This window comes from Varroa destructor, unplaced genomic scaffold (genome assembly GCF_002443255.2).
Source record: "Varroa destructor unplaced genomic scaffold, Vdes_3.0 BEIS01000001.1, whole genome shotgun sequence".
NCBI lineage: Eukaryota > Metazoa > Arthropoda > Arachnida > Mesostigmata > Varroidae > Varroa > Varroa destructor.
This window is the reverse complement of record NW_019211454.1, coordinates 63,637,437-63,660,936: the sequence shown is the minus strand read 5'-3', so window position 1 is coordinate 63,660,936 and position 23,500 is coordinate 63,637,437. Positions and strand designations below refer to the sequence as shown.

At 42.5% G+C, this 23,500-nt stretch overlaps 2 protein-coding genes and 1 long non-coding RNA gene across 3 annotated transcripts; 1 reads left to right on the top strand and 2 right to left on the bottom strand.

Moving 5' to 3' along the window:
• The first annotated feature begins 2,484 nt into the window (after positions 1-2,484).
• Positions 2,485-6,161, top strand: LOC111250598 (uncharacterized). Its single transcript, XM_022805997.2, has 4 exons — positions 2,485-2,670; positions 4,630-4,825; positions 5,136-5,305; positions 5,908-6,161. Exons 1-4 carry the CDS (start codon positions 2,485-2,487, stop codon positions 6,049-6,051), a joined length of 696 nt encoding a protein of 231 aa, XP_022661732.1. The 3' UTR covers positions 6,052-6,161.
• On the bottom strand, positions 2,664-22,054 carry LOC147758960 (uncharacterized). The gene is made up of 5 exons (XR_015318724.1): positions 20,103-22,054; positions 6,884-10,374; positions 5,359-6,119; positions 3,711-3,791; positions 2,664-3,492 (listed from the first exon to the last, which is right to left on the bottom strand). It is a non-coding gene; the product is annotated as an uncharacterized LOC147758960 (long non-coding RNA).
• Positions 16,998-19,078, bottom strand: LOC111243199 (reticulon-1-A-like). The gene has a single exon (XM_022788412.2). It carries the CDS (start codon positions 18,544-18,546, stop codon positions 17,923-17,925), a length of 624 nt encoding a protein of 207 aa, XP_022644147.1. The 5' UTR covers positions 18,547-19,078; the 3' UTR covers positions 16,998-17,922.
• Positions 22,055-23,500: the final 1,446 nt, after the last annotated feature.

Here is a 23,500-nt window from a genome sequence, read left to right as displayed (position 1 = left end):
GGGCTAAATCATTGCAACGTTCTGTCACGCAGCTGAGGTTTGAAATGCAAGCAAATTATTTAAAGCATCCCCTACTATTTTAATTGCACTATTTAGGACTCACGCCAAAGTGTGCATGTAAGAGCATCTCTAGTTCCAGTAATAGACCTTCAACTAAGCAAATGACAACTTTTGCACTAACTCTATTTATTATTCATATTAATTTAGTTCCCATAGGATTCATAATGAGACCTCATGAGAACCCCAAATAATGTACGCTTTCTTTACAACGTATTTGACTGCTTCTATTGCTTCTACCCAAGGTAAAAAGCCAGAAGGAAAGTAGAAGCTTGCTTTCCAACTTGTAACTCCAGGCCTACTTAGTTCACATTGAGGCCGACTTGTATTCTGAAAAGCTCAATACCTAAGAGTTCTAACTAATCGAGACAAATTAACATAAATATTATTTGTTTTTATGCGCCAATTACCGTATTTACTCGGCCTAGCTCTGGACCACCTTATGCTCTTGAGAAATTTAAAGAAAAACACATGCATATAGAGCTAATTGATTGTGGCCTAATCTTATGATCAAATTTCGATAATTTATTGAAATATCTTACAATTATCCTTTCGCATCTACACGAAAGTACGCTGATAAATAAGAGCCATTTTTTTTACAAAGATCATAACAGCTAGTCCAACCATTTACAGAATACTGTATTAAGGTCTTAGTAAAAATAACATGTCAATATCATTGCATCGTTAGCCAGAACCTTCAAAAACGCGTTAGATATGATCCGGGGCATGTGGGTAAGATAAAGTACGATAAAACTTGAACACTATTAGAAAGAGGCAAACTTGAAAATTACAATAGCTTAAGATCGTACAGACGTATGTCAGAGTCATCGCAGTCAATGTAAAATTATCATAATACTACAATTAGAAACACCGTTCTATTGCCTAGACTAGTCGAATTCTAGATGTTCTAATGCAGTCAGTGCACATTTGCCCTTCTCCATATGAATATCTACCCACTGTAATAGTCTTATTGAAAAAAAGATATCAGCATTTAAACGCGGATTCGTCGTGCCAACTAGCGTCTCCTTGGCACATCCGCGAATAGAAGGATATGCACACTCAAGAACAAAAAAAGCCAGAATCCATTGTTCAACAATAGCGTGGTACAAGTTTAGTTGGCGAGTGCATGAAAGATTTAGCAGTGAGCCAATATGGCTAAGGTAAAGAAAAATCATAAGTGTTCGTTAATTTATGTGGTGTGTCCTTTTCGAAAGCGCATTTGCCAGTGCCTCACTTGACCTCAAACGATTTCTCAGTTAGCATTGGTACAATTAATAGTAGCTCGCGGTAGCAGTTTTATGATGCAAGACTCTAACCAGTGAGAAAGGTGGACTTACTGACTATAATTTCCAGCTTGCTGTCGCCGCATTACTCCTGGCAAATGATGAAATTTTAGTACGCCAACCTCTTTTCTTCATCAATCCCTCATAATAATTAGTAGGCTATAAATTTACTAAAATTGTCAGTCGAGCCATAGCTGTCTTAATTAGAAATATCATTGTTGGACACAGGGTGTTGACTCGGCGGTTCGGTAAACTTTGCCCCGGTGCTTCTCTCCTAAAGCCACTAATTGGTAAAGTCAAAAAAGCTATTACAGAACATTTCTCTAATTAACCAAACGTGAGTCGTGTAAACTGAGAAAATTCGCGCTGTTTTGTAGCTAATTGCAATCGTTCAAAATCCAGTCGTCTGGAAAATAGAGCTCGAAAGCATATGAATCCTTCGACAGGTCAACAACATTCAGGCGAATGAAAATGATCAGCAAACGCCCTGCGTATATAGTAGGCGTGGCTCACATGTACATATTATAGAGAAAAAAAAAAAAAAGAAAACAGTTTTAGTAACAGGGTAATGCATACGAACACTTAACAGGGACGGTGAGCCACTATCAACAAGCTATTACAATAACTTGTTCTATCTAAAAAAGAAAAAAAAAAAAAAAAAACTAACAGTGACATAACTATTTGGATTATGCAAATCTACACGAGGGAAAATTTACCTTTTACCAATTTGCTAAAGACGCAGTTAAAGGTCAATGCAATTATGGTTCATAGTATTGATCGATTTCTGTCCGAACACATAAAAACGCGGCTTCTGATCAAAGATTAGTTCGAATTATTCCTATGAGTGCGCGCAGCTGGTAACGAATATAAGCCTAGTTAATGTTAAACAAATGCAGTATTGATTCAGTGCTACCGGTGCTCATGTTTCGAGGGCGTAAATAACGTTTGTCGAACCATTACTCTGGCTGGAAAGGATCGTTCAGTTCTTCGACAATAGCGTATTTTACGTATATGCACTCTGGGATGATTTGGCCATTATTCGAAGATTCCCTTATTCGGCTTTACCAAAACAGCATCGTTTATCATAGATTTGTCTGCTAGTTTCAAGCATAATAGATCTATACCTCTGAAGTCGACATAAAATATGCCGTCATCAAATGCCGAACTGATCAAATGTGGAAAACGAGAGAGCTATGCTGCATGGATGTGTTTGTTGTATTACATCGTGGGATTATGGGCGGCTATGTCTGTCCTAGTGAAGGGTGGAGCTTTGTCAGAGGATCGGCCTGCCGTGGCCTTCTGTCAAACTAGCAGCAAAGACTTCGCCCAGGTATCTTAAGCACGCAGTTAAGCACATTAAAAAAAAACACCACATAGTTACTCTGTCCTATACGGTCCTCATTTGGCAGTGTAACAGAAACTTTATTCTTAAAAGCCGAACGTGGGTTTTAAAATGTGAATCGAATGTTGTTCGTAAGGGCCTTAAAAAAGCTCCGTTATCCGAAGTGCAGTAACATGTAACAACCGCGTTTGTAACGTGTTACACAAATAATCTATACCCAAAAGGTTTTGCAGTGTCCTATGACAGGCCGAGTAATAAAATGTATTACTATAGTTATCATACGAAAGTTTGATCTGTGGAACGGTGTCGAAAATAGCCTATGAGAGACATGGCAAATCTCATCGGATTTAGTTTAGTCAGCTAGTGTGTCAAACCCGGGTACTTCAGTGCCACAGAAGAAAACACTTCGTATGTTTGTGTACTGCTGGTCTACTAGTACTCTAAAATCTCAGAAAATGCAAACTGCTAGCCGATAATAGTGATCCACTGACAATTTAACAAACGAAAACATCAAAATACATGGCGATAGCTTATTAAGTAAAATGGAAGGCCGGCGTTCAACATGGCTAGTTTAACTGACATACGAAAAAATGCTACTTTTCGAAGAAACGTTTTTAGGCCTTTACCGAAGTCGTTGATGTACAACTAATGCTGTTACCGTTCGCGTGGTGAGTTTGATGGAGATCGTTAAGTACCGATAGCAATTCTTTGCCTTCGTTTTTTAAGCTGTGCGTCGTTTGTGACAACTGTATCAATGAATACCCGACCAACGGTCCCTTCGGAAGTTACTAAGCACCGTTGCACACCGTTCTGAAATCCTCAATATTAAAAGCAATAGCGAAATTGGCTTCTGATAGCCGTTACGCAAGGCTTTCCTTTTGTGAACTTTTATATTTATATGTTTATTTGAAAGTGCCTGCTTCGAGTATGGGTTAAATGCAACTAGCGACAAGTAGATCTTGAAACAGTTTATGTCACCCTTCTCTGATTAATGAAATCTTCTCTGATGAAATAAGATGAATGAATACCTTCGTAGTTATTATGTGATTGATCATCACCCAAGTCAGGTTCCCTTTTTCTCACGAAGAACAGTTCAGTGATGCGTAAACCTAAATAGAGCGACAGGTATTAAATAAATAGAGCTCGCTTCCCTAGTGTGTTGCACACTGGCTATTTGAACCGGTCCTTTTGAATATTTTATTGTATTTAATTTTATTGTATCTAAAATCGTTCATTATCTATAATTAATAAATAGTACGATTTATGGAGCTCCAATTTAGCGCGTCGAAGTTTAGGTAATATTTACACTGATAGTTCTGAAAGCTAGACAGTATATAGGGTTATATAGCTATCAGAGGCTATTCATCACATGGAGCTCCAATTTAGCGCGTCGAAGTTTAGGTAATATTTACACTGATAGTTCTGAAAGCTAGACAGTATATAGGGTTATATAGCTATCAGAGGCTATTCATCACATCTGTTAGCGTTAGCTCCTGGGCAAATCATATTTCAATAGAGCCCACCTATGAAGATAACCATTCGTTCGAAACATCGTTCGTCTTTTGGCACACCTATAAACCCAATGCTGTGGACTAAATCGTCGATGCACAGTCGATGCCATTAGTGATATGGCTAGGTATCATTTCGGCAGCTGATTACTACCACGTTACGTTCGTGGATCCATTCTATACGTATTTTGCACATAACTTAAAATTGTCAGTTATTCCAGTTGAAAAAGCTATGCGACACATTTTTTAGAGGCCTGCCAGGCATTAGTGGACGATTCGTATCGCTGGCCTTCATATAGTGCCTTATTTGATGTTAAATAAAACCAAATGTAAATCTAAAACTTACCGTGGATTAGTACACAAGCGCAATATAATATATCGCATAGAAGGTATTACACATCATTATGATATTTATGAATTTTGCTATTTGTTCTCACAGCTCCTGATAGCTGGGTTTCAAGCGGCAGACCCGAGCAGAGGTGGATCGAATAGCATCACGCTCAGAAACCTGAGCATCTCGATTCCGATGTTCAAAATTCGTGAAATTGAATTGAAAAATACACAAAATTTCTTCGTCAATGAAGACTCAACCATCACGTGCGACGAGAACGACATTAAAGTGAATCTAAGTTTTGGTATGAGTGTAACAACGATAAGTGGTCTGATTACCTTTTGATCAGAATGCTCTATGACTGCTGCCTCGACCCTACCTAAACATCACGAACGACAGCTCTGTTCCTAAACTATTGATGTATCTGTTCTCTAGCTTGAACAAATCTATTAAATGACTCGAGCATACACCATATGTGAAATAGAATCGATCAGTGTCAAAATCCTTTTCTCTGTCCACTGTGCTTTTGTTTTCTTTCTATACTTTCGCGGCCTACGTTGCTCACTGTCTGCTGTTTCGAGTCATCTAAATGCTAACTGCACGCTGTGTTGAAGGTATGCGAGATCCTGAAATTATTCTAAAAGAGAAGCCTGGATCAACTGGAACCTTTTCTGTAACCTTGTCGTACTTCGAGGCAGAAGCAATAGTCACGTTGCCGCGTAGAGATACGAAAATTATTGTGGACGCGATCAATATCCTTCGGATGGATCATATCAAAGTTGAGGTAAATCAAAATGATTTTGAGTGGACAGTTAGTTAGCCAACTGTAACACTTACGGCTGTGCATTGTAGAGAAGACTAAGGGACGCGCAATGCATTGTTTATAGTACTTGAAAACACACACAGTACCCACAATGGCTGAGTGAACGAATAAGACTGTCAAACGAAATCATTCGAGTCTCTGTGATTTTAACTTTGTACCAAAGCAATTGTTTCAAATCAAGTACAAAGCAAAAGTTCCTCGCAAGACTGCCCAGTACGTACGTACGTACGTACGTACGTACGTACGTGCATATCATACGCACAATTCAATGTTCAGTGGAAACGAACACTGATCAGTTACCTGATCATCAGATCTACAGAGAAGTAGCGTTCATACGTTTTGGTAAATTCAGACTAACCTGACCTTTCAAGTAACCCGTTTGCTGCTAACGAGCCTCTACTGCCAAACAACAAACTAACAGTAAAGTAACGAACACTTCAACTACTTAACTTGTTAAACATTAAAAAAAGTATAGATAAGTTGACCTGATTATCTATTGTCTCGCATTTGGCAAATGATGTGTAGCTCTGTTATTAACAGATAACATTTATCGTTGTTTTCAGGTGAAAGAAAACAGCAGAATCAACAGTGATACGATAAACAATTTACTTAAAAACATACCTAAAAGGACGCTTACATCAGTGATTTCAAAATACATGACGAAAGCCGTTCAGGACTATCTTTATAGCAATCCTTTCGGGATATAGCTTGCTCGGTGAAGTTCCGCGTTCCGATTTCAGGACGATGCGACTTGTTTGTGTTGGCCCAATTTCACCTGTTAGTTAGGTGATTAATAAAATATTAATGCAAAAGTCGAGGCATTGGCGTATTATTTACCATATCAGTCTCATTTTACTCACTTAGTGCTAGTCGATTGTCAGAATACGAATATTTAATGCATGATGTACGTGCGGTATCACCTTCCTTTCAAATATTTTCCGTTCATTGATGAAAAAACGCATGAAGCCGCGATGGTCAGGGTAAGGCTTGTCAACCTCCAATAGCACAAGCGTCAAAGGCACCGTTCCAGTTTCATGCCCACCCGTGCATCCTTTTTCCAAAAAAATCTGTGTTTCCACGTTACGACTAGCGTCATAATATAATATAGAAATAACTGAATACCAAACAATGAAAGCTCTCTTACTAAACCAAACCTGTCAGTTTCAATTATTTTTTTTCTTCTGTATTTAAACAGCCTACAAAATGTTTCGGGAGATAATTTTTCGTACAATATATTTAGTACGTACTGGAATAGCCATAAAGGCATGAGACTATCGATAATAGGTGTTCTGATTTAAACTCGTGTTCCACGCGCATTATCATGAAAAGGAAACTAGTATTTCACGGCACAAAACTTGTGACGACGGTCTAGAGTGACTACTTGATAGCAGCTTCCAATTAATAGAAGCACACTTAGCGTAAGCGTTCTTTACGATCACTGCGGTTTCACTGCCGTCACAATCAAGCAAATATATCAGGTAGATACTCGTAACGTAATAATAATATAACGTTAAAGTTAGTTAAGCTTTATATACATACCAATCATCTATTATTGTATTGACACGCGGAAATTTAACCATCGGTCGGAAAGCGACAGTAACCCTTCACCTTTAATACTTGTCACCAGAGTAAACAGTGGCCATTGCTTTGGCCTATGTGTTGTTACGGTTGATGCGGTGTCCAGCATCGTTTGTTTTACTGCATACTCACTGGAGATTAACTGACATTGTCTTCCCTGGGATAGACGGAAAGCGAGCGGTGATATCGTTCTATTTTTACCGCGATCGCTATGTATAAATACTATAGGTTTCTATATGTCATTGTCGTTGGCTTGGACGAGCTACGCATGTAAAAATAAGGCCAGCCGCATCTAAATAACGCCGATAAGCCCTTCAGTTATACAATTTATTGAGTGGCAATAGATTTTTTTCGTCCTTCTGTTTGACGTCGCGGTTCGAAGGACCGTTATTTCTACTATATATTGTAGCTATGAAATGCTGTGGAATAGTGAAAACAATACCTAAAATGTCCCTATAAATTAATGCCTCAACAGGTCTACTGTAAAAAATGCTATATTCCCTTTTTTGAAGAGTATGCGATCGAGTGGCACCGGTGAGGACCGAAGGTGACGTTCCTTAATATCTCAGTTGTATTTAAGGCTCTTTTATTGTACTGCCCTAGAGCTAATTTAAGAATGTAGTGGCATGCCGCATGCGTCCTCAACACCGTAACTTGACTACCAGGTACATAAAAACACATTATTAAAAATGCCCATATTACTATGCTCTGAACGATTCGCTATTACTAGATAGTTTCCTTGGCTGAGTCACTTATACAATGCTTGGAAAAGCCGTCGTTGAAATTCCGAATATTAGATCCGTTTTTAGTTAGCGACTACTGAGTTGAATAGATCAAATGAGAATTGATCAAGGAATACTTTGAAAACGAAGCAGATTAACTATACGTATTTGCAAATCCTTCTTCTAATTATAGATTTGGGCTGTAGGTATTAAAACCAAGTGAGGACAAAACCCCAATAATCCACATCTAGCTAGACTTACCTTTCACGCTGGAACTCTAGCCTCTATGTTTCGAGTCTTGCGCCCGATATAGCCGTTAGGTATTTTATCGGAATTCCATTAAGATTTAGATATTAAGGTTAGTTAGTAGGAATAACATTACCCACTAAGCGATCACTGGAACCTAAACAAACCTAGGAGTGTTTCCATACGTTTGAAGGTCTTGCTTTTAGTTGATCGGCGTCCGATTGGACTCGGCGTTCTGGAGATTGTCACGGTGCCTACAGTTTCCTCTAGCCGCCTTTGCAAATCAAACAATGGCTGCTCCGGTGTGATCTTAATAATAATAATACTAACTGAAGACATAACTGTGAGATTGTAACTAGTTATACTCTCTTTGACAAACGACACAGTAATAGTTAAACACTGGCCGAACTGTAGCAGGATCTTTATGCGCTTTTTTGCTCTATGAAGAGACTACGCTATAATATCTGCTAAGTTATGCAAGTTGTAGATGCAGTTCTGCATGGCTTTTTCTGCAAGATGTGACGGTTATCTTTATGCTGTTTATAGAATTTAAGCAGGCAGTCTACGCTATTGCTTTATTTAGCCTACCTGAGAACGGCCTTCTTCACACGCGATTCCGCAAGGCTTCATTCCCGTCCAAAAATATCATGGCTGAATTTCTATTTGTAGATGTCGTGTGCTGTTCCTACCTTATTTTCCGTCTTCCCCACACTTTCTTTCTTAGGACTTAACTCCCGGTTTCTTGCAGGTCGCGCCAAGGCTCGAAAGCTTTTAGACTCAGACAGCCACAGGCTGGAGCATCCAACGTTGTCACCGCTTGAAGTTGGAATAGGATTTTTACTCGCCGTTATCTCTAGAGCAGGAGACATAGGGCGAGATAGATGAATCGGTCATTCAACCGCTAAAAATACGCTCGTATATGTGGGGCGACCAAACAGAAATGTTTTTTTCTGAATGACGTCATCACCGTGCCGAATTGCACCGCGTAGCTTTGTATGTCACCAGGTAAGAAGAAGAAGAACACAGTAACCAAAAAGACAAAGTCAAAATGGGCAAAAATAGGAATGAAGACATGAATAAGATAGCGAACACGTTATACCTAGGCATCAATCTAGAGGTTTGGCAAAAGGGTCAGATGGTCTTTGCCTTCTGTTTGAAAGCGGGTAAACAAAATTCGTGCTAACATAGGACCCGTTTCTCGGTTAGTGCCACCGAAGCCGCCATCTTCTTGCTTTGAATTTTACTGTATTTTAAATTTCAGCCTTCAATCCTATAAAGATCACCTAAAAAAGCCGTTGCGCATGCAACACAACACGCGAGTCTATAACTGGATTGGCCTAAGTCCTTGCTGCGTTCTTAGAATTCCCAGCAACGTAGTCGCTCGCATGTCTTTCAAAAGATTCGTACGATCTGCTGGAATAATTCAAGCAAACCTTGACGAAATACAGAACTAAGAGATGAGCTTCATTTATAACTGGGCCCTGTAAATAAACAGTCACGCTGGTAGATTAATTTAGTTAGAGGAAGGCTGTTAACTGCCTAAATAATGACATGGTTATGTGCGGATTGTAGGATTCAGAAAGTCAAGATTTTATCAATCACTAGAAAGGTGGCTAAGGCACATTTTAGGACCCCTGTATAACTTCTTCGAGGCGTGGTGTTCGTATGAGTTTATATCTAACTGCTCGTACAAGATATTTATTCCAGACGTTGCAGGAACCTAGAATTGTACTTGTATAGACTTTGACTACAGACTGCAGCTTCATACATTACGATTAAATTTTCAATTCCCGTCCGTATTTGCTGAACGTTTTTCATAGGAATGCGCGCGACTCTATATATTATTTATTCAAATCACTGAAGCACCTACTTCGCGCAAATTTAATCGAAAACAATACGAAACGACACAAAATAAAAGTTCAATTAAGATAAATATTTTTCATATCTAAAGAGTTGGATTGCTGCTGCCCCCTAGTGTCGTACTGTAAGTGCATCAAGGATATAACCAACATTAACCTTATGCAGATTACGCAAGTGTCTATCAACACCTGCTCTTGTGTCGAGCCAACAACCGACAGCGCGTCGTTAAAGCCATCCTCTTGAACGACGAAGGCAGACCGATCACAGCTGGAAACACTTCAGCTCGTTGTGTTGGCTGTTTTCGCTGACTAAACGCACTGGTGATGGTAACGCTAGTGGTGATGGTCTTATTTCTTCTATTAGTTCGGCCAAATCTATCCCACGACCCAGTCAACAACTCAGGTAACTAACGGCAGTTGTGTCGATCTCATCTACTACCAACATCAGTAGCAGGAGCATAAACCGCCCCCGGGGTCGAACCGTTACCGATCGCGCCGAAGCCGTTAGTGCGTCTCTCCGGTCCGGAACACTTGTCCATCCCAACGACTTGCGGAGCTTCCGGGTAATCCATGTTATCGGAAGAAGGGGAACGCAACGGAGCAGAAGCAGAAAGAGGGACTATGACTACAACGACGACAACGAGAAAAAGAAACAGACGCTGAGAACTTCCAGCCGATCGTAGCATATAGCAGTTTTGTTCAAACAAATCTGCTTAGTATAACTATCCCCGACGCTCTCTGTATTTACAAAGGCAATCCTGGCAACAGGATGATACAATGCAAAGCGTTTCCATCAAAAAAAAAAAAGCAAGAAAAGACGGAAAGTCTCTTTTTACTTGAAATTTAAACCAAAAGCCGTCATTACTAAAAATGCATATGCCGATAGTTTACATTTAGATTAAAAAAAAAATTTATGCAACGTGTCACAAGTACCCTAAGGCTACTATGTTGTTATCCGATTTCGTTAGTATTTATCTAAAATCCAGCAGTTATAACTACTGTTGTCTTTTAAATGGTTTCATTTACTCGTATCAGAGCAGCCTGTAGCATGCCTATAAATGGTGCTAAAATATCTGTTACAAATGTGTTGCGTAAGTAAATCGGCTTTTTACTGCTGTGAAACAAAGACTCCTGAGCTGTCCAGAGAGATGCTTCGGCTACTTCGTACTTCTGTCAATAACTATTCAATGCTATATGTAACTAGCCCTGTTACTGCGTGTCATTACTTAGAGCCTTAATAGGAGCGAACATCATCAGAAGCCATGAAATACTGTTTACCATAAACTTGAAATGTACGCATTCCAGATCCGCTTACACCGAACTGCACCACTGGTAGTCTCATAGCCTATATAAATTGCCAATGCGATACTATTAGGCAACTGGTTAGCGGATCCATGTTACGATATGAGGCAACTGGCAAACGACATGGACGAGCGACGGGAAGAATCCTCTTCCCAAACAGAAGATCTCGTGCAGCATCTCGCCTTTAGAGCGTATTGGGCGGTGCCGCTGGCTGCGAAAGCGAATGCAGCACTCGTACTGGTAAGCGGTCGTGATTTGCTATAGACGCTGTTTTACTATTCCGGGCGGCCGTACACGACGGGAATCGACTGCGGACTATCTTCTATCGCGTTTTCCAATTTCCGAATTCAATATCGGTGACAAAATTCAGTTTTTCTTTGCTTACGCCGGAGACTAAGTGTGCGCCAGTTGATACGCCGCTCCAGCTTAAAAACGCCCAGTAGTGATGAGCCCATCGGAGCTAATGAAGAACTCAACGTATGCTTCGCGTAGGATGGCCGTAGTCTCGCTCACGCAAAACCATTTGCTTCGAGCAAAAAAAAACGCTAGCGCCGCTGGAATCATACATCTAATATTTAAAATCTAAAGCATACCGTAATGACAACAACTTAACTTGTTCTCTGTTTGCGGCGGGTCTATGCGTAAACAACTGGTCCTGGTGCCTAAATATTTGGTCTAGGGAATCCAGGCGTACATGCGTGTGCAATAAGACAATTCGCGAAAGACGTCTACATTTGTACATGAGCTGATCAGCGTCCCCTAGGGTGCTTTGATGTCGCCAAAAAGAAGGAGCAATAAGCAAAAAGAAGGAGGAAAATAGCAATGGCTTAAATACAGCTGGAAGAAACTACAAAATCCGGAAAATGGTACGTGACGCGATCCATATAACAGCCTCCATTATCACTCTGACGCACATACTTTCGCAATATTCTAACGTGTGGTTACGTTAGAGGACAAACTTCTCACGTGAACAGCTTCGAGAAGGCTTTGTTTGTAAGTATTCCGGCAAAATTCCCGTATGCTTACGAGTTCATATTCGTGCGAAGTAAACAATTACGTAGCCTAAGGTTACCTTAATTAAACAAGGCAAACAAGTTTTACAGCGCTTCCAGCAGTGGCTGAAGCCTTCCGCCGTTGGGCTATCCACACAACTGACACTGTCGATGATTAGGCCCAGCTGGACAAACGGCACTCACAACGCTATTCATAGCAATTCGTTGAATTCGACTGTTGAGTGTGGCTGCCACTCCCGAACGTTACCGAAATACATATCTTTATATACCCACGTATTTTTAGTCGACGAGGGTGAGTCACTGCCACCAGACCAGAAATAAAAAAACGTACGCCATTACAACTACGTAAAACTACGACGATCCACTGCCATGGGGGTTACGTTGTTTTGCTGTTGTCCAACTCGCTGTTTATGATTGGCAGCATAAAATATTTATGCTGAAACGGCTCAGTTCGCGACTCCCTATTACCGTTGTGTTCCCATTGTATTTGCGATCACCGCAAAATCGCTACGAGTCGCGTTGGTTAACCGCATTTGATCGGTCGAAGCGATAACAGCAGGACGGACACGGCTTTGCTATAGGCCGGTAGATATTCTAGTTTCCGTTTATGTTCAACGTGAGTGTTATCAGTCCTCTAACTCCGTTGAGACGCGACGAGCGTTTGATACTGTCCACCATACAAACGCTAATGGTAATTGTCACTGTTGTCAAGCCTCCATTTTTCGCTCCTAGTAAATTGCTGCTCGATCGATTAATTTGTGACTCACAACAGCCCCTGTTGACGCTGTCAGGATTTTCTCGTCAAGGCAATGGCTTAACTTCGTCAAATTCTATTCTCACAGTTTCTGCGGGCCGACAATTAGCTACTAGTCAGTTGGAGTAACTTGTATTTTTTCTTTCTTAATTGCTGAAAGAAATCCCAGTATCTGAGGGGCTGATTAATGTGACATTCGGCAGCTGACGTGTTTTGCTAGAACAGTTCGCATCTGCCCCTTTAGCTAGAACCCAGCTGGCCCACGCCTAGATGCCCAAGGATCAATTCTGTACAGCGAAATCTTGGAAAGCCACTGACTTTTTGAAAACTATTAGAAACTATTGGAAACTATTTTTACTAGCAAGTGCGATACGGTCGCTTGAGAGGGTTGGAGCTAAAATGAAAACGGGAAACAGGACGACAATAAGCATGCTTATGAAATTATTCCCACTGTTTGGATGTGTAGAACGTCTAGAAAAAAACACAATGTAAAAATAATATGATGTTAATTTAATTGGTAAGGTTGGCTGTGGACGAGAGTGATCCGCCAACCTGATACTTACCTCTAAATGTCGTTCAGAATTTGTCGGATCTGCCTTGCTAGCAGATTCGTATTTAGAAAACAAATCCAGAAGTAAAAACTCTCGCGGAAGTGATTTAATAACTTTAAGTGAGCCAAAAAATGGCAATCTCTGGATGGCACCCTGATTAGCGTGTTTCATACATACGTCTTGCTTGGCATCTTACGTTTACGCCCGTCACACACAGACGAAATAAGTCTCGGCGAAGAACTTGGAAGGCCAATCTAAGTTTGATTAGTTATAAACTATGCTTAGTTACTGCCAGAATGGCCTCGGTTTTAGATAAGCCAATAAGACATCAGGCTCATGAGTTGTCCGCAATACTTGCGCGAAATTTTGCTAGTAGAAGGAATATTTCCCAGAAAACGTCTGCATTGTGTTTAATATCTGTTTTTTGTTAATGATTATAAAGAAAAACAACCGTGAAACATAACGTGGCCGTTCTAAGGGACGCATCGAATACATCAAGGGGTTGTGCTACTTTCACCTTGTTGCTTTTTAGCACGTTAGATATATATATAAAACTGGTATAACTTTTATATAAATTGTCGAAAGCGAATACTGCTCTATATAGCTCCTTGTGTAATTCGCAGTCTAGCTGCGTACAGGCTCACTTCAAGAGCAGCTCGATTGGAAAAGCTATTTAAGTATTTGAGTTAAGGCCTGGGCTTACAGTTGGCGTTTCATCGTTTTCAAATATCTCGTGTGGCCAACAAATGTGAAACTCTGCAACGAAATCAGCTTTTTAATAGGTTTACGCATATGAGCAAAGCGCCCTGTGGGTCTTACCATACCAACCCGCCCAACTTCGATGCACGAATGCCGTCCAGAACCGGCCCAGGTGCTACAAGGCTATAAAGACAGAGCGGTTGAAGGTAGCTCTCGAGTAATTGGGGTTACTGTAGTAGACAGTAGCCGCTAACATTGCCAACAGCTGAAAATTATTTTTATGAAAGCAACGAGTTCATTTCATTATCTGAAGAGTTCACAATGCTCTTAAAAAACGCTAATGAAGATTTTGCGATCGGTAGCTTCCGGGGTCGAAATACATCTCTTAAGACGCAATTTTTATTACGACAAGTTTGCGTCGAAGGTATGATGATCAAATGGGAAGATAGTGGGTGTTTGTTCATAGTTAATCCTATTTCTTCCTAGTTCTCTAATGAAATAAGTGATGTGCTGCACTTAAGCGTCTCGAATAGGTATACGCCTGAATTACTAATACGTTACAAGATGCACAGTTAATTTCAAACAGGATATTGGGAAATACGAAGGAATGGTATTAGTATTACAACTAACCGCATAGAGTTTCTGCCTGGTGCAAGTTTTCCTACTTAAACTGAATCTTCTTGATGCAGGGATGCTTGGGTGAAATACTACATATCCTTCATTGGAGACTAACTCATGCTGGCAGCTTTTCTAGAATGTTTCGAACGGGATACCGCTCATATAGCAGCCAGTAGACCTATCTCTATCTAGGCCCTGTATAATATGTGCTTAATCGGTTTCAATTAAGGCTATACGTTACCGGAAGTTTATTGTTTAAACGAATTACTAGGTCTCACGGCGCTGATTTCTTCGAATGTTTCATCAGTAAAGCCGGCATAATCTAAAACCCCATATTCTCTCCGTATTCAATTAACTGGAATTTAACCAGCCGCCAAAAGCAGTGCCTGACGGTATAAGTATCAGACATTTAAAAGCTATTATCTAACAAACACTCGGTTAAGTTAGTTTTTTTAGGGCCAGTTAGTTCCTGCGCTACAACTTCCAGTGTACTACTTAAAATGACAGGTTAAAGAGATTTTTTCCTATGCCTTCGTCTGTTTTATTTGCGTATCACTATGTATTTTCACGCGGCCTGCAGCTTGCGAAGCAGACGAAAACAAAAAGGGTCTGCCGTCGAAGTTACGTATCGGTTCATTAGTAGCTCCCAGCCGGTAGTGAATGACCTATAACGAGTGGGTTTCCAAGTGCTAAATGCGCGCCGGGGTGCTGAAAGACGTAGAACCATCAACCAGTTTATCATGCCGTAATGCCTGTGTGTATATACCTGTATGGGTGTGTACAACGCAAACAGACATCACCAAAACATATAAAGGATAACTGTCTCTATGCGTTGTATATGAAGCAAGCACTCTGGCAAGGTGTTGTTGGTCCCGCCGATTGGCCAAACTGAAAACGCGTTTTTGCTAGAAGTTCCAGCAGTTCTGATGTGCACGATAACGGAGCTGACTGAGCCCTTTCAACATCAGCGGCCCCTACGGTCGTTATTCCTTCTATCCATTCAGATAGTATGGGCGGCAAGCCATATTTCTCCTCGCTCAACGGTACCATTTGCGTTTGCTCTTTTCGACTTCTTCCAACCATTTTGCTGCAACCACTGCCGCCACCATTGTCGCCTGCTCTGTTCAGGTGACGCCGCGTCGCAGGTTGACACGTTGGACATCCGCCGAACAACGTAGGCGCGCCTTGTGACAACCCGGTGGACAGCCGGCGCTTGCCGTCACAGTTCACTGCAGTGGCAGCAATAATTGTTGCTGCTGCGAACTTAGCGCCCCAGCTGCAAGTAGCCATTGGTGAAACGACCTTTGACGATGCCTTCCTATCGTTAGCAGCATACGTTGTTGCCCTTAGGGGCTCGCTAAGCGACAACTGGTAAGGGCGCAAACTTTGACGAACCACTGCACTATAGCCAAAGCTTGAAACTTTCGACTTAGCTAGCCAACCGTGACTCTAACGGTATATCACAACAGCTGCGAAAGCCAACAGGCCCCAATGCGGCAAAAGCTTCGAGGGTCACAAGTGGCCAGGACACCCGTTGCCCTATTCGATTAGTACAGATACAGCAGGGCAGGCAGGCAGGCAGGCAGGTATGCAGATCTAAATAGACTGGCTCGCTCTTGAGCCTCTGCGGGACAAGTTTCGTCATGACTTTATGGCTTCGCGATGGGATAGCTGGCTAAGGAACCATTCATCTCATAGGCGGCGCGCGAGGAGAGTTTGCCAGAGGCTAGACATCGGCGCCGTAGCCAGCAATAGTGGGCCGGCGGTAGGGCTAGTGGGCGAAACAACTTGTTATAGAGTCGGCCGGTGTCCGTTCATTCGTTCTGTACGTTGATGCTAATATGGCCGTCGCTGCAATAGGCGACCACCGCTGATCAGGTTGAGAATAGGGCGGACCGAAGAGACGCTAGCCTCCGTTAAAATACTTCGCTGGCGTTGCTGCTGCTAATTCTTTTAACTACCAAAATGTTAACTATCAAGTAACCAAATGACCCGTTGTTCATACAAGAGCGACTCATCAACAGCTTAGCACGTCTGTCGCGGCTGCCCGTATTGCCTGAAACGCCTATCAAAACCGATTCAGCACTGAAAAGGACTCCGACATCGGTCAAATACCATCTGTGGGACCGCACAAAATATACACGTACCGTCGATAATCATACAACTATTATACTGAGCACCAATAATTCATCTAGGAAGATGACTATTAGACATATTTGAAAAAACTAGGGCACACTTAGCGAAAATCAGGTCATATTTCTAAAAGACTCTGGCCGTAAATCTGCGTGCGTATGAAAAGACTACACGTAACTCGGTTTTTTTATTGTAATTTTTATAGATATAAATGGTTTATTTCTTTTTTTTTGCTTCATCATCCATCTTCGCCCGTCTTCTCCCCAACGTCACTATTCATCACATCGTCTTCGTCTTTGTCATAACCATAATTTATTTTAATTACAAAAGGCAATAACACCTATCGAGTGTATTAAGTGTCGAAATCTTGTATGTGTGTACCGCTTTTATAGGTAACCGTCTTCAAGAGGTTTAGTCACCTGAATCACCTTCAGCTACGACTAACGGGTAGGAACCCGAAAAACACCGCCAGCTGATTGTCTCTGGCTTGGCCAGCTATAAGGCGCCTATGGAAAATTTCATCACGCCAACACGTCAACTTCTCTTAATTAGTGTGCAGATAATTCATCCCACCCTATCACCTGACATACCAAAATCTGCAGCAGTTTGTCCTTCGCTCATCAGCTGTAGCCTGTATAATTAACTCTTTCTTTTCCTAGCGTTAGTTCCACTCGATCCCATCATTTCGCACCAACCTTTCAGGCCTATTTCACTTGCGCAACACTCGTATGTGTCCTACACATCATCAGTTGATATTAAATTACAATTAATAATATTGTATGTAAAGGTAATATTCCATGCTATATCGATCACACCTTTTCGTGGGTACCGTCTTTTGTTTGTTTGTTTGTTTGTTTTATATAAACCCACTTGGACGCACTATTCGCCAAGTGGATGATGCAGAGTAATCCTTGATGAGTTTTAGGCTTCAAAAGAGAAAGAAGCAACCAGGCTAAGTAATCCGTTTATTCAGTGATGACGGCCAATCGAATAAGCGGATTGTGTGGTTTTCTTAATTTTAGTTGTTGCCGTTGTTGCAGTGGTGGTAGATAGTAGGTTTGTGATTAATTAAAAGGTCGGCGTGCGAATAGGGCATGCGTTACTTAGTCCTCTTTAGCGACTTGTCCGGGAATCTTGCTTCGAACCTGGCCAAATATAGACCACACTTTGTCGAGCTGCTCGTCGATTTCGGTCTGGTATTCGAGATAAACTTTGGGCAGGGTAAAGAGGCCGATCCAGGACAAAATGACAAGGGTAAGTCCGTTGAACCAAGCACCGATGTACGTGACAAACCAAAGCACGATGATAAGCTTGGCCGACTCGATCAGGTCCTCGATGAGCAGAAGCGATCGAAACCTGCTGATGAAGTTCAGCGTATTTGAGAATAGCGATTCGCCGAATTTTCGCGCACGGTCGGTGTCGGAAAGCGCCTCCGGAAGAGGAGTATCAAGCAGCTCTTGGAACGGATGGGCTTCCTCTGTTTTGTTCACTTTCGACATGACGAGCTTGTAGACGCGGAAGCCAAACGCGCTACAAACAGCAGCCAGTAGAGAGTAGGCCAGCACCGAGATGAGTGAGAATTTTGAAATCGAAAGCAGAATGATGAAACCTAAGCCAAGGGCAAGTCCCGATTTCTGCGGGTCCCTCCAGTAGATAAGGCGCTGGCATGGGCACGACTCGCACTCAGGCTCCTGCGAGCCGAACTTCTGGTTCTTGCGGGGAGCCATTACTGTGTTTGAAGCTATGAACAACGGGCCGGTTACTGTTAACGGAACTGGTAATAGAAGTTAAATGTGTTTGATTGGTCACGCTTAGTTGGTTACTCGCTTCTCTACCTGGCGGTCTAATCAGACTCCGATAGAGACGACCGAGAGCGAACTGCAGTTACTAATGCCGTTCCTGCACATACACACACATGGACCACCGATCCCACTCCAATGAACAAGATTCACTATTGGGCCTCTGCTGCACGCTGCTGCAATTGTTCGGCGATTGTAGCGCACTCACATTTGGCGACCTATGGTACCGTCCGCACGGGCTGTACTGCCAAAGCACGTCGTCGAGTCAGTGTCTGGCTCCGTCGGGTTGGGTGGCTGGTTAGTCGCTGAAACGTGGCGCCGTCCGTTAGTTTTGACGGCTCCTGGGACGACCCAACCGGCTGCTATTGGGTCTCGTACAAAAAAGGCTCTGACCGTCGCTGTCCTGCTGCCTCACTTTGTGCCGACGGCCGTGATGTTATCCGCCCGTTGTCAGCTTCTTTCGCTGACTGCTGATGTAGCTTCCGCTACTGCTGCTGCTGCTGCTGCTGCTCCTCGCCAGCAGCAGCAGCAGCAGCGCATCTATGTGCCGCACTCACTCACCACTACAACCACAGCGGCTACAGCAGCCAGACAGCCGCCATTCAGTCGTTTGTTCGCTGCCCAGTTCGGCCGACCACTACGACGACTATGCGGCAGGGTCTATACGCTCGGTCTGCCTTCTTTTGCTGGCATTCGGCGTTGTGGTTGCCGATGCTGCTGCTGTTGTTCGCTAGACACAGCTACCAGCTGTATTACCTACGATGTCGGTTTCGTCGCGTTAAAACAGTGAGAAAGAAAGCTTTTGCTGCTGACGCCGTTGCGCCTATCCGGGAAAGCAGAGGAGAAGGAAAAAGAAAGCAGGCTTTTTCCCTTCGTAATTCTGTGTCCGTAACACAGCTCTGCCTCGAGGGCTGCTTATCGGCGCGGTGATGCTCAAGAGGGGCGATGGGATGAGACACCAGCTGGCCTAGATATCGTACAGACTACATTACTGCCTCATGTTCTGTAGCGAGTATGTATGGACCGACTAGTAAGGCTGGCGCCTGTTTTTCTAAGTCAGCAGTCAACAGGCCAAACAGCCAGACCTAGCCTGCCCCGAGTTACCGTGCCGTCACCTAATCAGCTTGGTAAAGCAGCCTCTAGCTGGCCGCTATGCTAGATCGAGCCCATTATTTGGCGTTTGTCAGAGGAGGTTACAGGAATCGCATCTGCAGAAGCAACAATACACCATCAGGGTAATGGTTGAGTCAGACTGACGACAGCCTTTGCTTTGGTCGGCTCTGCAATTAGAGAGACTTAGCGACGGTTTGTGACCAACAGTAAACCAGCGATGATCTCACAAATACAAGATATAATCTTCTTTTATTGCCAATCGCAAGATCGTGAGTGGCTTTAATGCGATTTGTTCGCTGTGAGAAAAGCCTCTATACGTGTGTTTATTGAGACCGCATTTAGCTAAGGCCTAAAATGCTATTCATACGTACTGCGTTCATCGTTGCACTCAGTAGTGTTAGCAGGAAGTATTTCTTGACATAAAACTGTATATACTTTTGCATTCACGGTCAGCCGATGTCCTTGAGAAGTAACAACCTATAAATCCGTGGTGGCGTTCTGCTAAAGATTGTAAAAAGCTGATATTAGAGGGCGTGCAGCCTCTCGGATCCTCCAAGCGGCCTTGCAACATACGAAGACGCGCTTTTCATAGAAAAACAAAAAAAAAAAAGACTTGGATCGCGAATTCGAAATACGGTGATTAGACGTGAAATTTGCGAAAGGTCAAATCGGGATCCAGGGGACACGATGTACTTTATCCAGTACTTACGACGAAACCTTTTTTTGCAGAACGTGAACGTATACTTCATGGGTACGTTGAGAGCTAACGGCAACATATCCATCTCTGCTTGTATGCAAAACTATGACGCTAATTGCGGTTAATTCACGTCAATTTGCAAGGAGATGTGTGGTGCTGTAGTTCGGGCACTAGGAACTTCTCAAAAACTTGCCCTTTTTTGGGATACTACGCTTTCACTGTGAATAACGTGACCTGTTTCGGAAGGTAAGAGGCTATCTTAGACGTAACATTGAGCACATTAGGATAGCTATCAAGCGCCCATGATGTAACGATCTGATTATATTCTGCTGCAAAAGATGTCATCTTGAAAGACATTTTCCTTAAACTTCTGCAGGCGAGAGTTTGAGCACGACACTTTCTGAACCTGCTACCAGGCCGTACTGTCTTAAAAATTCCTCAGATTTAGGATCACAAAAAGCCGATATGGCATAAAATTGCCCCACCGGTTCCAGATTCAACAGCAGAAGATGAAAGTAGGGTTTGTAAGGAGAATGTCTTCTTCTGTTCCCGGAGAAGTTTGGGAGCGGCGCTTAATATTAGTAAGGGCTGGGCAGAGACAGCGGTTAGGTAGTCCAAGAAGTAAATTTATGGAGCAAGCTGGATCATCTCATTGCCGAGGTTATAGGTAAACGCGTACGCATCCCCCGAAAGCGTCCTATGCGAGAATGTAAGCAGCCCGTGGCCAGTGTTTTTCGGAGATTTAAAATTATTTTATGAAGAGAAAAGATCACACGTATAACGCATTCCACGAAATTTGCAAGGTCGGAGGCGGTGGTGATGAAAAAAATTGTCGTTATCTTGACGACATGAGCGCCTTCTGCCCACTCGCGAGAGGTAGACACAAATATGGCACTGCTGCTTCGTACGGTTCCTAATAGGCAGATAGAGACACGCTTTTGGATAACCGAACAAATTAGTAGGTGCTGGCCAAGGTTCATCGCAAGTTATCCGCGGAGGCCTAGCAGTATAGCGCTGACGCATGCTGACACGCTGTCAAGCTAGCAATAAAGTAGCTTATTGTTAGCGACCGCTGTTGAAATCGAAAGTACGTGAAAATATACGTTTAGATCTTATGATAAACAATAGTCTATTAAGCTCCGGTCAGACAAAGTTTCTTAAAGCTGCTCCTTATGCTAGATTTGGCATGCTATAGCAGTAATCCTAATAATAAAAGGCGAGTAGGTAATCAAGCTGATCCGCAGAGGCCGACCGCATTGGCTCTACGAGCACCAGTGCTGCCGCCTGCCCCGCACCTCTTGGGCCATAACATTACAAGCAATTCGACAACGAAGCTTCCACGTTGAAGAAGATATCTACAGCGGCAAGCTCTCTATTCTCGGCGAGCGACGCCACCTAGCGACGTGCGTCGTCGACTTTAGTTAACAACATGCACTCTCATACGAACAGGCATAACACCGTGCGGACCTGACGTCGTACAAAATGTGACATGCTGATGGGCAAGATGGCAGCTGTTAATAGTCAGCATCTTGGCGCTGCCGTCGTTGTCGCTGCCGTCGTCATCATTATCATGAACGTAAATATTGGCGCCCGTAATGCCAACGCAATAACTGGACGAAGGTTGGAGGGAGCGAGGAACGGCGACGAGAGATCGTAGAAACTCAGAGAAAAACATATGAAGTTATTTTTTAACTCGATCGACTTACCCATGTTGTAGTGTGCAGAATGAATAAATGAAATAAGCCTGGAAACAGCGGAATAACGGGTAAAATGAACGCAGCAGATTCGAATGAATGCCTCAAAGCAGGCAGTAAGCTAGAAGTTTGCAAGTGACTAATCTGTATGCAATTAAAGACGCCTAGCGGCCATATGTTAGCCATCTAACATGTTTAAATACGTTCTCAATAATCGTTTGTAGAAATAATGTTTGCTAGTCAATGATTAACTCGGCGGTGAAGTTATAGCTGCCTGACGCGTTTGATGCGTTCAGAACGATATATGTGTCATCATTTTGGCAGGGATTTGAATGCAGCCTATGGCATAAACGGAGGAGAGGGATTAATATCAACTCGTTCTAACGCCCAGCGCGGGATCCATCGTTAATTATTGATCAAGCCGAAGTTTTGATGTTCAAGCCGAAGATGTGTCAATGTTAGATTTCGGGTCAGCGTATATGGAATCGGCGCAAAAACAACGAGTAGATTAAGATCAGGTCTTCTTGGACTGAAAGCATTTAATTTATCATACGCTTGTCGAAGCATAATTAAAGGCAACATTCCGACTGCTTTGAGGAATACATGTCGGCCTACTTCCTAAATTCTTAGGCATCTAAAACTATACGAAGTTCCAAGTGAAATCTACTGTCATTCATACAGTTTTTGTAAATACGAGCCTTCTGGAATTTCGGTGATACTTCAGCACGTACCCAACTGAAAGGTACTTGTGACAACACTTTTGCAGGGCTGTTTATTGATATGTTCATATTTATCTAACAAAAATATTCTAGTGGACAGTAGCACTTTGGCCGCTGTTGAGCACCGTAGACATTTTGCAGAGATCTCCGCTTGCAGCCATTAACGGTGCGCGAACATGCGGTACCACGAAAAGTACTTTTCGAATCCCTTTGTTTGAAACATCTTAGGCATCTATCTAGGCAAAGTCTGAACGCGCTGTTCTAAAATACGAGCGCAGCACGCATTATCAAACGGCGGTAACTACAAATGACTGTATGTAGCTAACAATGTACGGCATACGCCTGCCGATGACATTACGTTTGTTCAGAAGCACGCGCACATAGGGCGCCTCGAAACTGAACTACAAGAATTGACGGGTTCGTTACATAACATTATATACGAAGTGTTTAAACTCGTCTGAAGTCAGTAAAGCAATATTATATAAATTAGGTAGCATTATTAAATTATGTGATACAAGAATGTAAAAATCATATAAGTGAAAACCAAACACAGAGAAAAACACTAGTTAAATGGGTATTTTGGTGAAAAAAGGAAGGTTGGCATTATCATGGCTCACATTCAGCTAGGTTTAGAGAATGTATCAGTTCGGATCGCTGCG